This window comes from Gasterosteus aculeatus, chromosome X, assembly GCF_964276395.1.
Source record: "Gasterosteus aculeatus chromosome X, fGasAcu3.hap1.1, whole genome shotgun sequence".
NCBI classification, from domain to species: Eukaryota; Metazoa; Chordata; class Actinopteri; order Perciformes; family Gasterosteidae; genus Gasterosteus; species Gasterosteus aculeatus.
In genome coordinates this window covers 12264162-12281277 of record NC_135698.1, presented here as the reverse complement: position 1 = coordinate 12281277, position 17116 = coordinate 12264162, and the positions used below count along the sequence as shown (strand labels likewise).

The 17116-nt window shown below is 45.4% G+C and overlaps 1 protein-coding gene across 1 annotated transcript; it reads left to right on the top strand.

Moving 5' to 3' along the window:
* The first annotated feature begins 619 nt into the window (after positions 1-619).
* On the top strand, positions 620-8720 carry LOC120809643 (lysoplasmalogenase TMEM86A). The gene is made up of 3 exons (XM_078082768.1): positions 620-763; positions 4478-4742; positions 5025-8720. Exons 1-3 carry the CDS (start codon positions 743-745, stop codon positions 5450-5452), a joined length of 714 nt encoding a protein of 237 aa, XP_077938894.1. The 5' UTR covers positions 620-742; the 3' UTR covers positions 5453-8720.
* Positions 8721-17116: the final 8396 nt, after the last annotated feature.

The following is a 17116-nucleotide window of genomic DNA, read 5'->3' as shown; positions in this document are numbered from 1 at the left end:
TTGTCACACACTTTTAAGTGTGTGAAGTTAAAACTTCAATAAACTTTTCTATACAAAATGAAATGCTCCAGTACAGGCTATAGTATATGAGTGATATAGCTACGTTTTACAATTGACAGTTAACATTAATTGTATGCAACCTGAGAGTGAGAGAGACCAAGAGAGAAGCAAATGTATTTGTTAATAAAATGTATACGCTTGGGTGACACCGTTTCCTTTCATTTCGTTTAAAATCGTCTTTTTAATACTTCCGAATTTCTCCTTGTGGGATTAATACAGTAACCATCCATCTATCTTGAGAAATTTTATTCGAGCAACGTTTCGATCACATAGAAATGTTTTCCAGGCGTATGGTCTGAATTGATAACGCCTAACCTGACTCATTAACAAAGGATTTTTTAGAGAATAATAAATTATAAACTTTCCATAAGCCCCCTTTCTGTTACATGTAAATAATGGCCATCTGCTCCGGTAAGTAAACAGCAGAGTGATCCTCCTATCCGGGCGTCCTTCACGTCATGGCCCGCCTCGCTCACTGCCCTTCGTCGCGCCTATTGGTCAGCAGACAAAGGTCCCGCCTACGGCATGGCTCGTCTCTCGCTTCCTACTGGACGTCGGACCGCCCATCGGAGCGGAGACAAAAACAATCGGCATCCCACAGCCAGTACAACACAAACAGGGGGACTAAAGCCCAAAGCCGATAAATACCTTTCTCCCCGACACGGACACCGCCGGCAGAGAAATGGTTTCTCCGGTGACCGTGGTGAGTATCTTCGTCAAGTCAGCGTTGGTAATTTTCACAAACTAAACAGGAATAATGGGAGCTATTTTAGCTAACGTTGCATGTCAACACTACAACTGTCCTCTTCAATGTCTGCACCATGCGGTCCACACTGTCTCATGTTTTGTTATTTCGGCTTTGACGGGCAGTGCGTGCTCATTAGTTTATACATGTAATTAGCAATGAATCAGTCAGTCTGCCTCGTCATTTGATGTGCAGGGAGCACGAACTTTTTAATGCGGCCCTTTTACTTGACACTTTGACACGTTTTCAGCAGTATCGCTCAGCCGCGAACACGAGGATGTTTCCACAAATTTCCAAAGGCAGCCCGTGACAAAAAACGAAAGAACCTGTCATGTGACAACTTTTTTTTTTGTCTGTTTTTTTGTTTTGTTTCCCTTCCTTTTATCAAACGCATGCGCATTTCGTCTCATCCCCTTTGCTGTAGCTCTGCTTTACATCTGGTCTATTCTTTGCCAATCCATTAGCTACAGAATTATTTTTTGGGTGCAATGGCAGGAAATTGGCCATTCTGAAACCCCAAAAGAAAGAAAAAGACTGCGACAGCTAGATGGGTAATGAAGCGGCCCTTGCATCCTTACTTTTACAGAGCTGCCGTGACATTAGACTCATTTTGCACCTGCGAAAGGTGTCTGTATGAAGGAATGCTTGCCATAAACAAGTGGTTGTCATTTACATTAGATTTAGCTGACGCTTTCATCGAACCCGGCTCGTTGTAGTTGCATTAAACCAAGAGGGTGCGGAACCAGAACGAGAAGAATCAAGAAAGTGCAATTTATTCAAGAAAGACAAAGGACTAAGTGCTATAAGTCAGTTCCATCTTAAGTGCTACGTGATGCTGTGCAGGGGTTGCAAAACTTTAAAGCCCTGCCCCAACTATTGCCGTGAAAGGGAAGGTGTAGGTACTGAGACAACGCCCGTTTGTAATCTTTATTTTTCATTTAATGTGCTGCATTCTTCATAATCCGCTCCATTCATAAAAGCTACATTTGAATGATTGCCTGATACTTCAAAAGTAGATTTAGCAGTGGATTTAAGGTATTTAAGTTCACCTTCTACTCCTGCTTTGATGTTGGAATGCTGCCGCAATAACTACACTATACCTGCATACAACACAGTTTTATTTTGGCCTTTTTATTTCTCACTCCTAACTCTGTTTTTATAAAGACTGTGCCGCTCCATGGCATCCGGTGAACTGACTCATAAAGGAGCTCATTCACTTTTGTCTTGTACAGATGATCTCCATTCAGTCACTCCAGCACCTTCTGTCCTTGACTGCTGTGGACATTGTGGTTTCTGGCAATCGTCGAGGCGCCTGCGTATTGTATTTAGTTCCCGAATGTTTCTTACAGCACAAAGATGCACCTTTCAGCCGAGATCAGGTTTCCCTTTTTATAGAAGAGCACCTGCGTGTATTGTGGAGCAGCTGAGCTGAAGTAAGCCTTGGATTTGAAGTGGCTGAAAGAGGGATCCTCCCCCGTGCCAGTGCTCTGTGATGCTACACGGAGATAAAGTTGTCATATGACTCACATGCCAGCTGTTCCTGCCAGGACCAAACTTGTATTACAGTACCCCTTTTCCAAATTGCATACGCAAGACTTTACAGGTCTTTTTTAATGTTTCCAGCACTCGTCTAACGTGTGACCAAGAACTTCAAGGGCTGCATTTAGGAGGCGAGTTTGTGCTCGGAGTTTGTAACCATTTGCTTGTGTTGAAAAATACATGGATTCTTAGTCTGAAACAGCTGAAGAGGCGGTGCATCTCTGGAGTAGCTTAACCCCCTCCCCTCTATTGCTTGTTAATGTAAATGCAGTAAATCATTAACTAGATTATTGTTCGCAGCCGGTCGATCGTGCTGCACCATTTCTGCGAAACAGCCTCCATTAGCGCGACCGTTCAGACGGCAAGGTGAAAACAAAATTATTATTTTCGTTTGCCTCCCAGATGAGGCAGAATGTTCTGTCCTCTTAACAGCGGCGAAACAGCTGACTCCAGACGATCGATCGAGGCCGGTGGAGTAAGTTCCAGCTGAGACGACGGCGAACCCCGGCCATCTCATTCTGGTGCAACGGAGGACTAAAAACCTCCCATCCGCCGTGGAGTGGCTCCCGAATTCCATCGGGCCATTAGGCCTCCTTGGTGTGACAATTTGATGCAGCCTGTTGTAGTAGCAGTAACGTGGGGGGCGGTTTGAGGAAAAACTCCTGCATTCGCTTTGTGGATTCTAAACGCGGACTTTCAGTCCAGCCGAGGTTCAAGTGAGACAAACACGGTGTGTGCGATGTGGAGTAGGTGTTTGCCCATTGTGCAGATACAACGTGTTGACGTGAACAACAGTGGAAGGGAAACTGTAAATAATGGCTCAGACGCAGCATGAATAGGGCCAAAGGTTATGGGAATCTCTGACTTCCTCCCACCTACCTCCATGGAATCCGCCCCCCCCCCCCCCTCGCTCACAGATAGGTTGTGTTTTTCTGTGGCCCCACTTGCCCTGATGAACAGAGTTTAGTTTTGCTTGGCACTCAACAATAACACACATTTTTTTATGAAGACCACTGAAATGTCTCTCATTCTACATGCATTAGGAAGCGAAAATATCATATATGTTTGGCGTGGTATGTCCTCACGTTTCAAGATGTGTTCCGTGCGTAATGGAGTTCATTACGAAAAATGTGCACCACATACATTTGAAGATCTCAGACGATAACACACAAGCTTGTGCCTTTTTAAAATGGGTCCGATCCGTCCTCGTTTTGCTGCTGTCACGTTATTCGGATCAGCTACAACGGGGCAGGCTGGAGGTCAAACACTGTCCAAAACCCAGTCCGCACAAATCGGGGGGCTTTGACTTCCTCCTCTTTCCTCCAGGAGCATGAACCATATGGACTAAAGGCGACCCCCCCCTCCTCCACCCCCTTTCCTCACCTCCTTTGCTTCTCCTCTCTGTCCCCAACTCACTGGTCAAATACTAATTCTAGCTGTCATCTGAATGCTTTTGACTCCACCGCCCCCCCCCCCGTCCTGCCTGCTTCTTTCTCTGCCCTACTTACTCCTTCTTTTGTGAATATTGTAATCAGAGATTTTCACATATTTATGCTCAACACAGAATCTTTGGATGGGAAACAGTCGGACAGCGGCTCAGTTCTCCCTTTATCACTATGTACTCTGGTGCCTCTTGTATTTGGGCAGAAAGAAATTTGACCGTTACCTCAGCTTGAAAGAGACAATTCAGACCCGTTAGTCAGGTGTCAAAAACATTCCAACCAAAGCGAGGAGGAGAAGAAGAGGTTACAGGGAGTCAAAGGAACAGCCGGGGTGGGGGGGGGGGGTGTGTTGCGTTTCCCCTTCTACTCGCTGGATCTGCAGAGTTTTCGCCTCAGCCCAAAAAAACACGTGCATGCCTGAGAACGGTGGTGCGAACGAGGGGCCGCACGGAGACTCACTCAACCCCGCCGAGCCAAATAAGCACAAGCACTTGTAACTGTACTAAAGATGAACACACACAGTGGCGGCTGTTCCTGTGATATACTTCGAGCCGCTTGCCCCCCGAGACAAACAACCTTTTGATAGGCCCGGTCGCTATAGTGTCAACATTGTTCACCGAACAGAACTACCTTGTGTCAGCGCAACCAGCCGCGACAAAATTAACAGTGTAAATATTTAATCTGCTTTCAGGTCAAGAGCGAAGGGCCAAAGCTGGTGCCGTTCTTCAAGGCAACCTGTGTGTACTTTGTCCTGTGGCTTCCCACCTCGAGCCCGTCCTGGTTCAGCGCTCTAATCAAATGTCTGCCCATCTTCTGCCTCTGGGTGTTTCTGCTGGCTCATGGGTTCAGCTTCCTCGGCGCTCACTCCAGTGCGCGCAGGATCTTGGCGGGCCTCATCTTTTCTTCTCTGGGTGACGCCTTTCTCATCTGGCAGGAGCAGGGCTACTTTGTTCACGGTGAGGAGAAACGGTTTATTTTGATTGCTGTTTGTATGAAGCATGATTGTGTCCTTGTCACATTGACTAATCTGACTAGATCTCGCTGTGAGATGAAGCAGCGTCACAGCGATCCAAGTTCCCAGAGAGGATCATAAACAACAACCAAAAAAAAACCCCAACTTGTTTGTTTCCTCCACTTTGTGCTTCAGGCTTTGTTTTGCACACGACAAATGCAGATGCTGCTACGTTGTGAGATTGTATTTCGATTGAAATCACACCTGCGTGTATAATGTCCTGCAGGCCTTCTGATGTTTGCTATCACCCACATCCTCTACTCGTCTGCCTTTGGGATGAAGCCCGTTAACGTGTCCGCCGGCCTGGCGATCGCCGCCGTGTCCTCTGTGAGCTACATGCTGCTGTACCCCTACCTGTCCGGCCCCTTTACCTACCTGGTGGCCGTCTACGTGGCTCTGATCGGCTTCATGGGCTGGAGGGCCGTAGCGGGCGTGCAGCTGGCCAACGACCTGTGGACCTGGACCAAGCTGTGCGCCTGCCTGGGCTCCGTGCTCTTCATGGTGTCCGACCTCACCATCGCCGTCAACAAGTTCTGCTTCCCCGTGCCGTATTCGCGCGCCATCATCATGGCCACCTACTACGCCGCCCAGATGCTGATAGCGCTGTCGGCCGTTGAGTGCCAGGAGGCGGAGGTGGCCCGGAAGAGAACGTGAGGTGCCCGTGGGCCCAGTGGACGCATCTCACTGACGGATTCCTCAGCCTTCAGCCCTCATCTCAGTGTGACGCTCCCGCCCTGCTGTTACCGTGGCGACCGGTTAACTACGGTCTCCACACGGCCATCACGCTTCTACTAGTATGGTAGCGTCACAACTGTCCTCATACCACGGCGGTAGTATTATCCTCAGCCTTCCTTCTCCGAACCCAGACTGGCTTTCAACCTAGTTACCGTGGAAACAAGCCTTATTGGTATTATTGGAGAGTATTACTTTGCCTTTAACTGATTTAATTTAAGGGGAGCCTGTCACTGGGGACCCTCAAGGAATGTGTGTGTGTGTTTGATTAACGCCTCTTTACCTCTCAGTCACATCAGCCACAGTCACCACACCGACTCCCACATCCACTTTAAAATGGTCCAATAACACAATTTAACATCAGGTTTTTGTCATTGCTTCAGACCTTTTGAAAAGGGATTTATTTTTTTGACCATGTGTTGCTTTTCACTCTGTGTAGCTTTGGTAAATGAAGTGTTCTGTCCTTAAAGTCGGGAGCATATCCACAGCTACTTTATTATCTGCAGTCCCGTCCGTTGCATTTCCAACAACCACTGAGCCTTTGTGTCAAAACAAATTCAAACCCCGTCTCTCTGGATTATTCTATTGTGATGTTCTTGAACAAGTAGATGTACATAGAAATAATGACAGAAAATGGGTGACGGCAGTTACACAGTTTATTTTAGGACAGATTTTTGTGATGCTGTCACAAAGAGAACACAGTGCACATTTCCCTCCCAGCAGGACGCTGTGCACAAGAGTCGTCCTTGTCTAAAACTGAAAGGATAAAAATCACTAAATGTGCGACTAAAACTAATGAGCATTTTCCTGTGATGACTAAACCGAAGACAGCGCTCAAAATGAACCCTTCATTGCACACATGCGCACATGGTGTACATTTGTTTCAGGTGTTTTACAGTACGTTGCAGTTTATCAAAAACGTGACCGTGCAAATGTCGACATGCTCGCATACCTGGGACCCCTGCTGGTTTGCCTATTAGGAAAAGTTATTTATTCATTAGGAAAATGTTATCCCATTATTCCTAAAATCCCTTTTAACACATTTCATCCGCTGATATTTTTTGGTCTTTTATCTAACCTCCCTTTCCCCCCTTAAATGGTTTGTGCTCGAATTGAGGGTCCTTCCTGGAATATTCAGGCTCACTGTAGATGAGGATGAATGTTGGGAGTGTGTGTGTGTGTGTGTGTGAACACCTGGGATGGCTCAGGAGCAACAGAAGGGCTGCAAAAACTACGCAGCAGGACAACGTGTTTTAACAAGTCTCAAAATCTGCCTCCATTCCCTTCACCTCTGGTGTGTTACAGCATCCCCTGATGTGTTGTCAGTTTAGAGTCTTGAGTAGACACTCACCTTTTTAACGAGTATACGCCACTGGCATCATGATTAACTAACCACTAACTGTCTGTTTACTGGAAAAAGAATCGCCGTACAATCGAGACCAGAGACGTATTCATGGCTAACGCAAATAGAAAAGCGATAGCTTTTGTTATTCAGTGGTTCACTACACATGCACCTCAATATGACATCATTTGCTGTATACAAAACAACCTGGCGTGGAAAATAAACAGACTCCGTGTCACGGGTACCTTCTGAAAGGTCAACGACCTGGAGCTGTCGGGCAACACGCCTAACGTACGCTCCAAAAAAAGCGTGCGTTGGCGGCAGGACACGTGGATGCCTCACATGAGGCCAGCGTGGCCGCGGTGAAAAGCAGCACACAGTCTCAGTTTGACCGGGAAAGACACTCAGCCCGAGCGTCTCCTCCCGCCGCCGCCGCCGCCGCTCTGCTGCACGCTTCCTCAATCTCCTTTTTGGCTCGTCAGCACTGTAGTTTTGCCGTGTTTCATCGGGCCTTCCAGCATTGCTGAAAGCCCCCCAACCCCGCTCCCCACCCCCTGGTGTGCAATCTGAAATCAGACCATGAGGAAATAAGGAGTTAAGGGTCAGGCCGCCCTACTGGTGCGCGCTGCGTGGGCTATTCATGTAAGCACTCCGTTCCCAGTGGGTATGTGCCAGAAGACCGGCCTTACTTTGGAGGGCTTTTCCTGGGATCATGTCACGTTGTTCGACTCGGGTCATCGCCAGACTTGTGAGGTCGGCGTCCTGGGAGCGATACAGAGGAGTGGAAAGTTTTAACTCTCTCCTCCGGCGTCTCTGTTTTTGTTGGACTTGGGACGCCGATGAGCCGAGCTGAAAGCACAACAGAAAACTAAACACATCGAGAGTCTTCTCGTGTATCAAACAGCCCTTTTGTTTTGTTTTTCGGAGGCCCCCCTCCACCCTCTGTGCGGGAGTCATTGTTGAGCGATACTGTTGAGCGATACTGCCCCCCCCCCCTTTTTTTTCTCCTCCCGATTGAACCTCTTCCCTCTGCTTCTTTTTGCCGTTGTGTCCCGGGATGTGTCACCTGAGGCTGAGCCGTAACGTCTGCACAGACCTTAGTCACGCATGTCGAGTGGGTTGAACTGACTCATCCAGGTCAACACCACCCATCTGCGGTGATGGATGGAAAAGTGCACAATAAACGCCCGGCTGACGCCTGCTCCTCCATCAGAGTCGGCCCTACGACGTGTGTGTAAAGGTGGTGACATGTTCTCTTTGTATTATCAATCTGAATCCACTGTGTGCTGCACTTCTCTGTAATCAGAGCCAGGCCAGTCAATCTCTCTCCGAGCAGCTGTAGGGTTTGTTGTGTACTGTAAACCTTCTTAGTATATGCGCCTTTTATCTCCTTACATTTCCGCTTCAAGAGATAAACCAGAAGTTGGTTTTGATGTTGAGGGTTTAGTCACAATAAAGGGAGGCATTGGCGTGGGATCATTTTTGGTTTCAAAAGATAATAGCTCTTGAAGTGTTACAAGCCTTTAAATATATATGAAATCTCCTTTTACTTTATACAAATACTGTTTTTGCCTGTCTCTGTGGAAAGAGCTGGGTGTGTTTTCCACAAAAATCTTTTCTTTTTTTGAAGGTCCTGACCTCATTTCATGAACAAATGTCTGTTTCTCTGATTTATCTCTTGTTTTTATGTCTGTGATATACTTTACCCCGTGATCCTTGATTGTCACCTCGTAATTCAGTTTTTTTTTTCATGACCGTAGAGATGAAATAGTTCCTTTGCTGTAGTGAAACTGATATGAATGTGAATATATATTGGAAAAAATAAATGCAAAGACAATGCAACTTCAACATTTTGGACTTTTCTGTTTGTTTACTAGAATCAATTGTACCTCATTAAAAGTGCTGATCTTAACGCCCGGTCAGCGTTTTTTATTTCTACAGAAGCTGTGGGCAGAGCTCCGTTCTTGTAGCTACAGCTGCACTCTTTTGTCTGGCCGAGGTAGAAAATGTGCTCTCGGGGAGGCTTCAACTCCTTGGAAACCACCAGGACTTCCTCTCGCCTTCTCGTTTGTTCTGCTTGTTCTTTTCTTTATGCACGCACACACCTCACAGAGTAGAGCCAATTCCTTCCAAATGAGCCTCATTCATTAGCACCTATGGTCTCAATAGATGGAAGACGTGACAATTTATCTATCTTATAATATTGTTTTATTCTTCTCTTTCTAGCGCCAGTTGGTGCTTAATTTACTTGAGCCTGGTCACCAGGCGATGCCAGTCGTACCGTGGTGGCTGTGTAGAAACGCTTGAGTTCGCTTGAGCCGGCGCACTGACGTCAGGGTGGAAAGGGGTCGTGACCTCTCTCAAGTCTATTTGGCAGCTCTCCGCCGGACCACGCTCCCTTTCTCAGGGGAGCAGCGGACCAGCAGGAGGCGAGGCCCATTCGGAGGCTGTCAAAGCCTCTTCGACCCAGAGGGAAGCCATCACACAAAGCGGTTTGAAAGTAAAAGGAGGAATTTCAGTCTCAAAGGCTCATATAAAATCTGTGTTAAAAATACTGGTTTAACAGTGTTTACTTTTTACAGTTTAAGGCTCCCAGTGAGCTTGTAATGGCTAAAGCATAAACATTCCAAGTGTGTCGCCTGGCCTCAATCTGACTTTTAACTATTTGTTTCACTGACATAAGTTCAGACTGCATTAATAAATGCAAAAAGCCCCCAGGTTTTTGGTTTCTGTAAATGACTTCAATGGATTTGCTAACAGATACTTTCCGTCCCCTGATATTCAGAAGAAAGAAGAAAGATTTGCAGACGCTTCACAGCATTTTGTGACGTGATGACAGATGAGCTGAGCTCGTCATTTCAGATCCAGAAATGTTCCAGACAGAGAGCATACAAACTAAATACTAAATACAACATCAAATCCACAGGACGGCAGATGAAATCACTTCTATTTTTTGTTTTAGGTATACTTGTGGGCATTTGTTCTTTTCGATTCATCTAGAATGCAGATTTAACCACAAAAGGGAAAAGAAGACGGCGTTTCATAAAAGCTGTGGTCTGGCAAGATTTTGGCTGATTGTGTAATTGTCAGCGTGCATGCCAATGTGTGTCTGTCCTCAAACAAAAAGGACATGCGTCTGTGTTTATATGATGCACCGTGCATGTATTCAATCCTTGTCTTCATCCACAAGAAAAAATCCCTCCACCACAAACTTCAGTGTCCTCCTCGACAACAATCTCTACACAAGAATTGGAGCGAGTCTGACCTCTAGTGGCCGTTTGTTACATTACCAGAAATTATCCATGGGAGAAAAACAGCATTTTCTCACCCAAATAAATCAACCGTAAAATGACATTTAAATGATTAAAAAAATCCTTTTTTAATGAATACACTTTGCATATAGCTCGATGAACTCTAGCTTACTCTCAGGAGGCTTAGGATGTTCTGTAGTATTTAAAACCTGCATTTAAAGGAGACAGCTTTTACTTCTGAATCCCTAAATATGTGTTCCTGGCACCTCGCTGGTGCTGGGAACCAGCGAGGTGCTCTCAGCTGTACACACCGCCGGGGTCCTCTCGTCCTCCATGACCTCCGCGACCATCCTCGTGCCGTGTGACCTCAGGCGACGGGTTTGCCTTTGAAGGGACCATGAGGTGACCTTAATGGTGGTTTCTGGCCGGCCTTCACAGTCACAGCTCAGGCCCCCCGACGTGTCCAGCACAGAGAAACCCATTTCTGGAGAATGAGATTGATGTAGTTTGGGATGTGATTTGCGTGACTGATATTGTGGCAGGAAGCTTCCTTTCATCCATCTCAATCATCTGCACTAGTGAGCACACAGCCTCCGTCTCAGCCCCATTGGCCCTGGAGGGGAACCCCCCCATCATGAAAGTCATACCAGAGAAGATCAGCTCCTAAATCTGTCAATGTTACACGCAAACAATGTGTTATTGAGGAAAAAAAAATCTTCCTCTTCCGACCGTATATATATCTGCACCAACTTTTTGGGAAATCTAGCAGTCCTTCTTATTGTCGAGATTTAAACTAATGTGCCTGTAAAGAACAGATTATGGTATCACCAAAAGTATTATGATTAAACCTGCGACTCATTCATGTGTGCCAATCTGTAGAGCAGATGTTGGGATATTTTAGTCGGGACAGAAGTGGTGGACCAACCACAGCTTTATGACTGGATCCAAGTGTTTGCATGACAAAAAAACCCTCTGCCACATCATTTGGTAGAAGAAGGGGGCATTTGAGAGACTCTTTCGTCTTTCAGCCACACTCCATTCTTCTCACCATCAAGCACAACAGCTCTGCACGGGAGACTGTAGGACACTGAGCTTTGACATCCGCTCCAGCACGACACAAACAAAAGTGACACTGACACCGATAAAGAAAAAGTGGTCAGTCGGGCAGAAGTGACGTGTGTTCCTGGGCGTCATTGTGCTGAGTGCAGGTGACGAGAACTCTGCCTCGTCCGTCACTTCGCAGCCGTCGATGATCACCTTGCGTCCTCTTTCTGTCCCGTGATGTCACCCGTCCCTCCTCGGTGCTCATCTTGCACTCTCGCATGTTCTTAAAGTGGCTGGTACACTTGGTGGGAATCCCTGGATGAAAGTAGAAAAAAGGCCGGTAATAAAAGTAAGGGACTCACTTCAGGGTTTCTTTTACCTTAAGTAGCATGCTTAACTTTTAAAGAAATTTCTGTGTTAAAAACAAAGCATTAATAACTTTAAATGAAATTTGTAAAACAGGATTAATTGATTTTTGTACCAATTTATGAGGTTTGTTCTTTATATATTTCATCTCTCACACACGGCAGATACTTCTCTTCTCAGGAGCGACTGTAATTAACACAACCTACATTACTATGCTTCTGTTCCTGGAACCCCAGAGGACAGCCACATGTCCTTGTGAAGACATTTGCGTGTCCCAGCTTGCACGTTGGGCATGTGAGCATCTTGTTAGACACAGCTGTAATAAATGAGCTTGTTGTGTGCAGGGACTTTGTTGGCTCCCTTTCAACTCAGCACTAGGAGGATTTATGATGCTACCCATGCGTCTTCATTTGGACGATAGGTCCAAATTAGTTTCACTAAAGCAGCAGCTCACAACCCTTTTGGGAAAACCCCCCACTAAAAAAAATAAAGCATAACAAAAAAAACGCTTGTTGAAGCCTGAGAAATACTGTGGTCCACGATGGCAGTGAGGCCTCCAGCACCGGCGGTGTCGTCTCCGGTACACTGACTCGCACGTCCTTAATCTTCAAAGTGAAGGTCAGCCCATCCTCAGATAAGGACACGTCAAAACAATGTGTTTTTACTTTCTTTCTCTTTACCTGCCAAAATAAAATGCCACAAACAGATTAAATCTCTTTAATCTCTTTAAAGAAGGGATATTACGTGAGAAATTATTTTTGAGTCACATACAAACCTTCCAGATGAGTGGTGCGAAAACACTTTTTTCAAAAATGTTTCTCACTCGTCGAAAAAAAAGAGAGCGATGGTCTATTAATGTCCTATAGATTATGTGGAGGGATGAGGCACAGGGCAAGGAACTGACTATAAATGGAAAGAAAACATTTCTGTGCACAAAAAATGTTCTCAATTCGGTCAAACGTTCTAAAACAAGTAAATAATAACAGAGAGTGACCCCTAAAGTTGGTAATGCAGTCTATGGCGAAAGTATCTGTCTCAGTCCCGAGGAGTGGAACGACTGGAGTCCCATTCTGCGCATGCCCGTGACATTGAGCCTGGCTGACGGTCTCTAGCCTGCAACCTGCAGAGAGTCTCTGAGGCGCACGGTGGAAATGCACAGCGTGTGCTCGGCTCCCATCTGTTTCCCTGCGCATTTCCCACCAGAGTACTGGATCCGCAGCAGCTCCGCGCCCTGAATCATAAACAAAATGCACAGACGTGTGGAGGGGGGGTGCTCAAAGAATTGTTTTATCTTACTGAGACTCCTATATGTATATATATATATATATATATATATATATATATATATAACTTTGAAGCACAACAGGCAGACACAACGGTTTATTACCAAAAACTACCGCATCCCGATGTGTAGATCCTTCGGTTTCAGGGCGGTGTCCTCCAGGGGAAAATACCACAAGATCAACCACTGACAGATTTTTTCCCATTAGCCGACTTGAGTGACGGCGTGTGACGTGCCTTTGTTGCCGTGTCTGTGCTGCGTGACATAAAACATCATCTTCGTCTTTTACATTCTGCTTTCTATTTTAAGCTTATTTTTCACATCACTCCCCGAACCTGTTCTTCCCTGTGCCGATCCTTTGGTGGGTGAACGAGCTCTCCGTGTGACAGCCGAACCTCCGCCCTCACTTTTTTCTTCATCTCCTTCAGCTTCTCGAGGATGCCTGAAGTCGGTGAAGGCTGACTCGCCGCAGATCCTCTTTTTAGCTGCAGCCGGGATCTTAAGCATCTCCTCCTCTGCAGGTGGCCTCTTCTCCTCTTTCTTCTCCCTCCTGCTGCACAGAGAAAACTATTCTTCATGGTTTTTGCCAAACGCGTGTGTGCGTGTGTGCGCATCACATGTATGTATGTCAAACAACATTTCTGACAATATGTGCAGATGATCTGATATACAAGTGGAGAAAATTCCTCACAAGTTACGTAGAAAGATTAAAAATAGCTTTCCTTGTTGCTTACTGTAACTAAAACTGGCCTACTGTCATTACATGGTCCAGTCACTTTGAATCCCACTGTAATACTCATGTGGTGCAGTGGGAGGCAGTGGCACGCTGGGAACACCCAGTAAACATTTAGCACCGCAACTTAACGTCCCTCAGCAGAGAAACAGATGGCAAGGGGAGATGCATATGTCAGCACCCACAAGTTAATTGCTCTATAATAGCTATTTAAGCTTCACTTAAGCTCCCCCGGCTGGTACAGAGAAAGCGCTAAATCCACTCCAGAGTGGTTACAGATAAAAGGATCAGGGAGAGGTTTTTTCTTTCTACTTTTCTTACCGATGCATCGTGTTCAGTCTCGAGTTGACAGAACCAAGATGGCCGAGTCCCCCTGGCTGGTCACTTTCACACTCTTTTGCCGACATACTGTATCTTGGTAAATTGGCAGAGTAAAGGGTTGGCAGCACAAGCCCAAAATTAAAAAAAAACCTCTGGCCAATTAAAATGGAACCGTAGCATCATATACATTGATCTTAATTATTGGCTGTTTTTTGATTTGGTGTGAGGTAATTAATGGTATTATATTAACTAAACAGTGGTAGAAAACAAATGAGTCCAACAGAGTTGGAGAGTTAAAGAGACTCGATATAGATCTTACTCATCAAAAATCTCATGTGTATCGGGACAAATAATGTCATTAATTCTGTGTTGATGATATGCTGATTGTTTATGTAGAACAATGTCGTGCCATCAACCAATGAATGAAAATATGGCAACTCTGCAGTATTCTGTGTATTGTGATCTATAATTCTTTGTTTTATTCGATCCCACAGACTCAATCACACTATTGATTTGTATTAAGTATTAATTTTGATCTGAGTGAAATATGTTTACCCCAGAGAGTTTGTCTAACTTTTACAAATAGCAGCAAACTTTACTTCCCAGTGGAGTTTTAGCTGATGTCATCTGGAGTTTCTAGGCAGGCATGGCGTAAGGATCTAAAATGATCCCCCATATTCTCAGGGGCCCATAGTTGTGTATAACGCAACTCGAAGAGCAAAGGGCGTTCCTTGACATTTCAGGCCAGTGGGTTCACCCCACCCTCTTGGGTAGTGACGGGCAGCAGCTTCTCCTCAACATCTGGAACAGACTCTCTGGGAGGGTTTGTGGACCTGGCTGAACAGCAACACCAGGGCGGAGTTGTTCCACTGGAGCCCCGAGTGCTCCACATCATCATCATCATCATCATCGTCGTGTACAAAGGGCCAAACTGTGCTTGACCTGCCTCCCGTGCAAATGGAAATTGATCATTATGACTTTAAAGGCTTTGCACTGCAGTGCAGTTGTTGTTGGTGTGCATTTGGCCAGCAGCTTTAAATGGCAGCCTGATATCCTTTGTTTTCCAATGTGCTTTGAGGGTTTTAGCAGAAAAAAAACAATGTAATTCTGCACGGTGGGACAGGTAAGAAATGTCAGCTTCCAATTCAACCATCTTTTGCTCATAATAACGACTCTAACAAGATGCTCCTTCCTGCCACATCTCATGAATAAAGAGGTTATATTAGAAAGCATGGCAGAGGCTTCCAAAGTCCTTGAGAAGGCCCGATGAAGCTGGTGGAGGAGGTGGATAAAGAGGACATCTGCATGTTTGATCTCAGCCTCACGTGACCTAGATGCTGTTTGCTCTGCTGCCACGCTGAAGATTGGTGGCGCTAAATTGTGTTTTGTTGTGACCACAATCAGAGATGTAACATGATATTTTTTTGGGACATCCAGTTCCATTGGGTCTTGTTGTTTGTAACAGCTTCTTGTTTTAATATATCACCTACGGTAGATAAGAGGGACCAGAGGGACAGAGGACAGGCTTAACCAGCCTCTCTGAACGTACACACTGAAGCAGCTAATCGTATTGTGCGCTCAGATTGTAAAGGATTTTGCTCAGAGCTGCTGTGTTTGTCTACTTGCATGCATGTGAGTGTATGCTCGAGTGTGCGCGTGTTGAACACACACCATGGCTCTGTCTCGGTTACTTCCTGCTTTAAAGAGCACGTGCCAAAAGCCAGTGGAACTTGTGCTTTTGCCGCTCTTGTGCAAAGATCCAATTAAAAAGGTGATCCACACACCTGCAATGTGAGATAACGCATCCTCTCCTACTTTGAATTGGGATTCCTCTCCTGTGCGTTGTGCTGCGAATGTGTATCTTTGCCAGAAAATAATGCGTCCACTTCAACTATTTGGCTGTAAGAAGAAGATTACAACACATCACAACAGTTAAAATCCAAGTGTGTTACATTGCAGTAGTCAAAATACCAACCACACATTTAGCTCAGTGATCAGATCCATATTTGTGACTATCATAATATAGAAAACGATATTGTTTTCGAAATAGGAATCAGGAATCAGGAGGATTTATGCCTGATTATTACATGTAAATGTGACTTCACAAGGAACAATTAACAGCAGGAGAAATCCCTGAATTAGAAATAGGAATGTAGCTTCCTGCAGTAAACACACTACATGTTGGGGTTAGTGAACTAATTAGTCCCCTAAGCTTTGATTCCCACCGAAGGCAGTTCTTTTTAAAAACTCTTTGATGGCATAAATCTACAGTCTAAAGAGTAGCAAGTGACTGAAAGCTACAAAGTGCTGAACGTCCAGGATTCCTTCTCACTCTAAGTGGAACACAATAACATCTCCTTTCCCTTCCTACATCCCCGCCTCTTTGTTCAGTGCAGTCGATCTCCTTCTCTTTCTCTCACACGCAGCATACATCTCTCATTCTACTCCTCCCCATGGCTCTGTTGTTCCAGAAAAAACAAAAACAAAAGACACACAGCAAACCAAACCTACTTGTTACAGCAAAGCCTTTACTTCCTCGCAGATTTAGCCGGAGCAAAAAGCAGCAGCTGTGTCCCGTCTCTGGATTCATAAGGCTTCATAAGGTCGCTTAGTTTGAGTGTCCACCTGTTTTAGAAAGTCTCCAAAGAGCATGTGGCGATGGACAGTTTCTAGCAGGTTCCGCCTCTGACGTACGGCTTCCTAAAGTCATTTTGACTAAAGAATTCATCATTCATGCCATCGCAGACGGGATAGTGGGACAAATAACCAAAATAAACCTTAAAAAGCAAATATGTTTATAATCGTATAACCATTGTCACAAAAAAGAGAGAGAGACCTGAGTGGCGTTAGTATAGTATTTGGAGCTTTCCATCCCTATAATGTTGAACGTCATCAGAAAGCACCTCAGCTTTTCAACATCGGGATGACTGCTGCTCATATGTTTGCAAATGATGTTAATTGTACGCTGCTCATTCTTTGGGGGCGAAGAGCGGTCTTGTCACCCATGTACAGTCCCTGGTGACTAAACGTTCTGCCCCTTTGCTGTTATGATCTTGTATTGTGTAGAAATGGCAATTTAGGAAATACCTCTCGTTGAAAGGGCATGAAACCAGCTCATCATTGGAGCAGAATAATTCATGGGTATTTTATTACAAGTCCGGGCTACTTGCCATGGATACGCTCTTTGAGTTGACAGCAGGTAGCACTTAAGTGTGATTGTTTGGTTTGATGGAGAAAGAAGACAGAG

What these genes read in the sequence shown, in the direction of transcription:
- LOC120809643 (XM_078082768.1), top strand. Translation starts at nt 743, where the DNA reads ATGGTTTCTCCGGTGACCGTG. An exon ending in TGGTTTCTCCGGTGACCGTG is followed by an intron (nt 764 to 4,477) that starts GTGAGTATCTTC and finishes ATCTGCTTTCAG; the next exon opens with GTCAAGAGCGAAGGGCCAAA. An exon ending in GCAGGGCTACTTTGTTCACG is followed by an intron (nt 4,743 to 5,024) that starts GTGAGGAGAAAC and finishes AATGTCCTGCAG; the next exon opens with GCCTTCTGATGTTTGCTATC.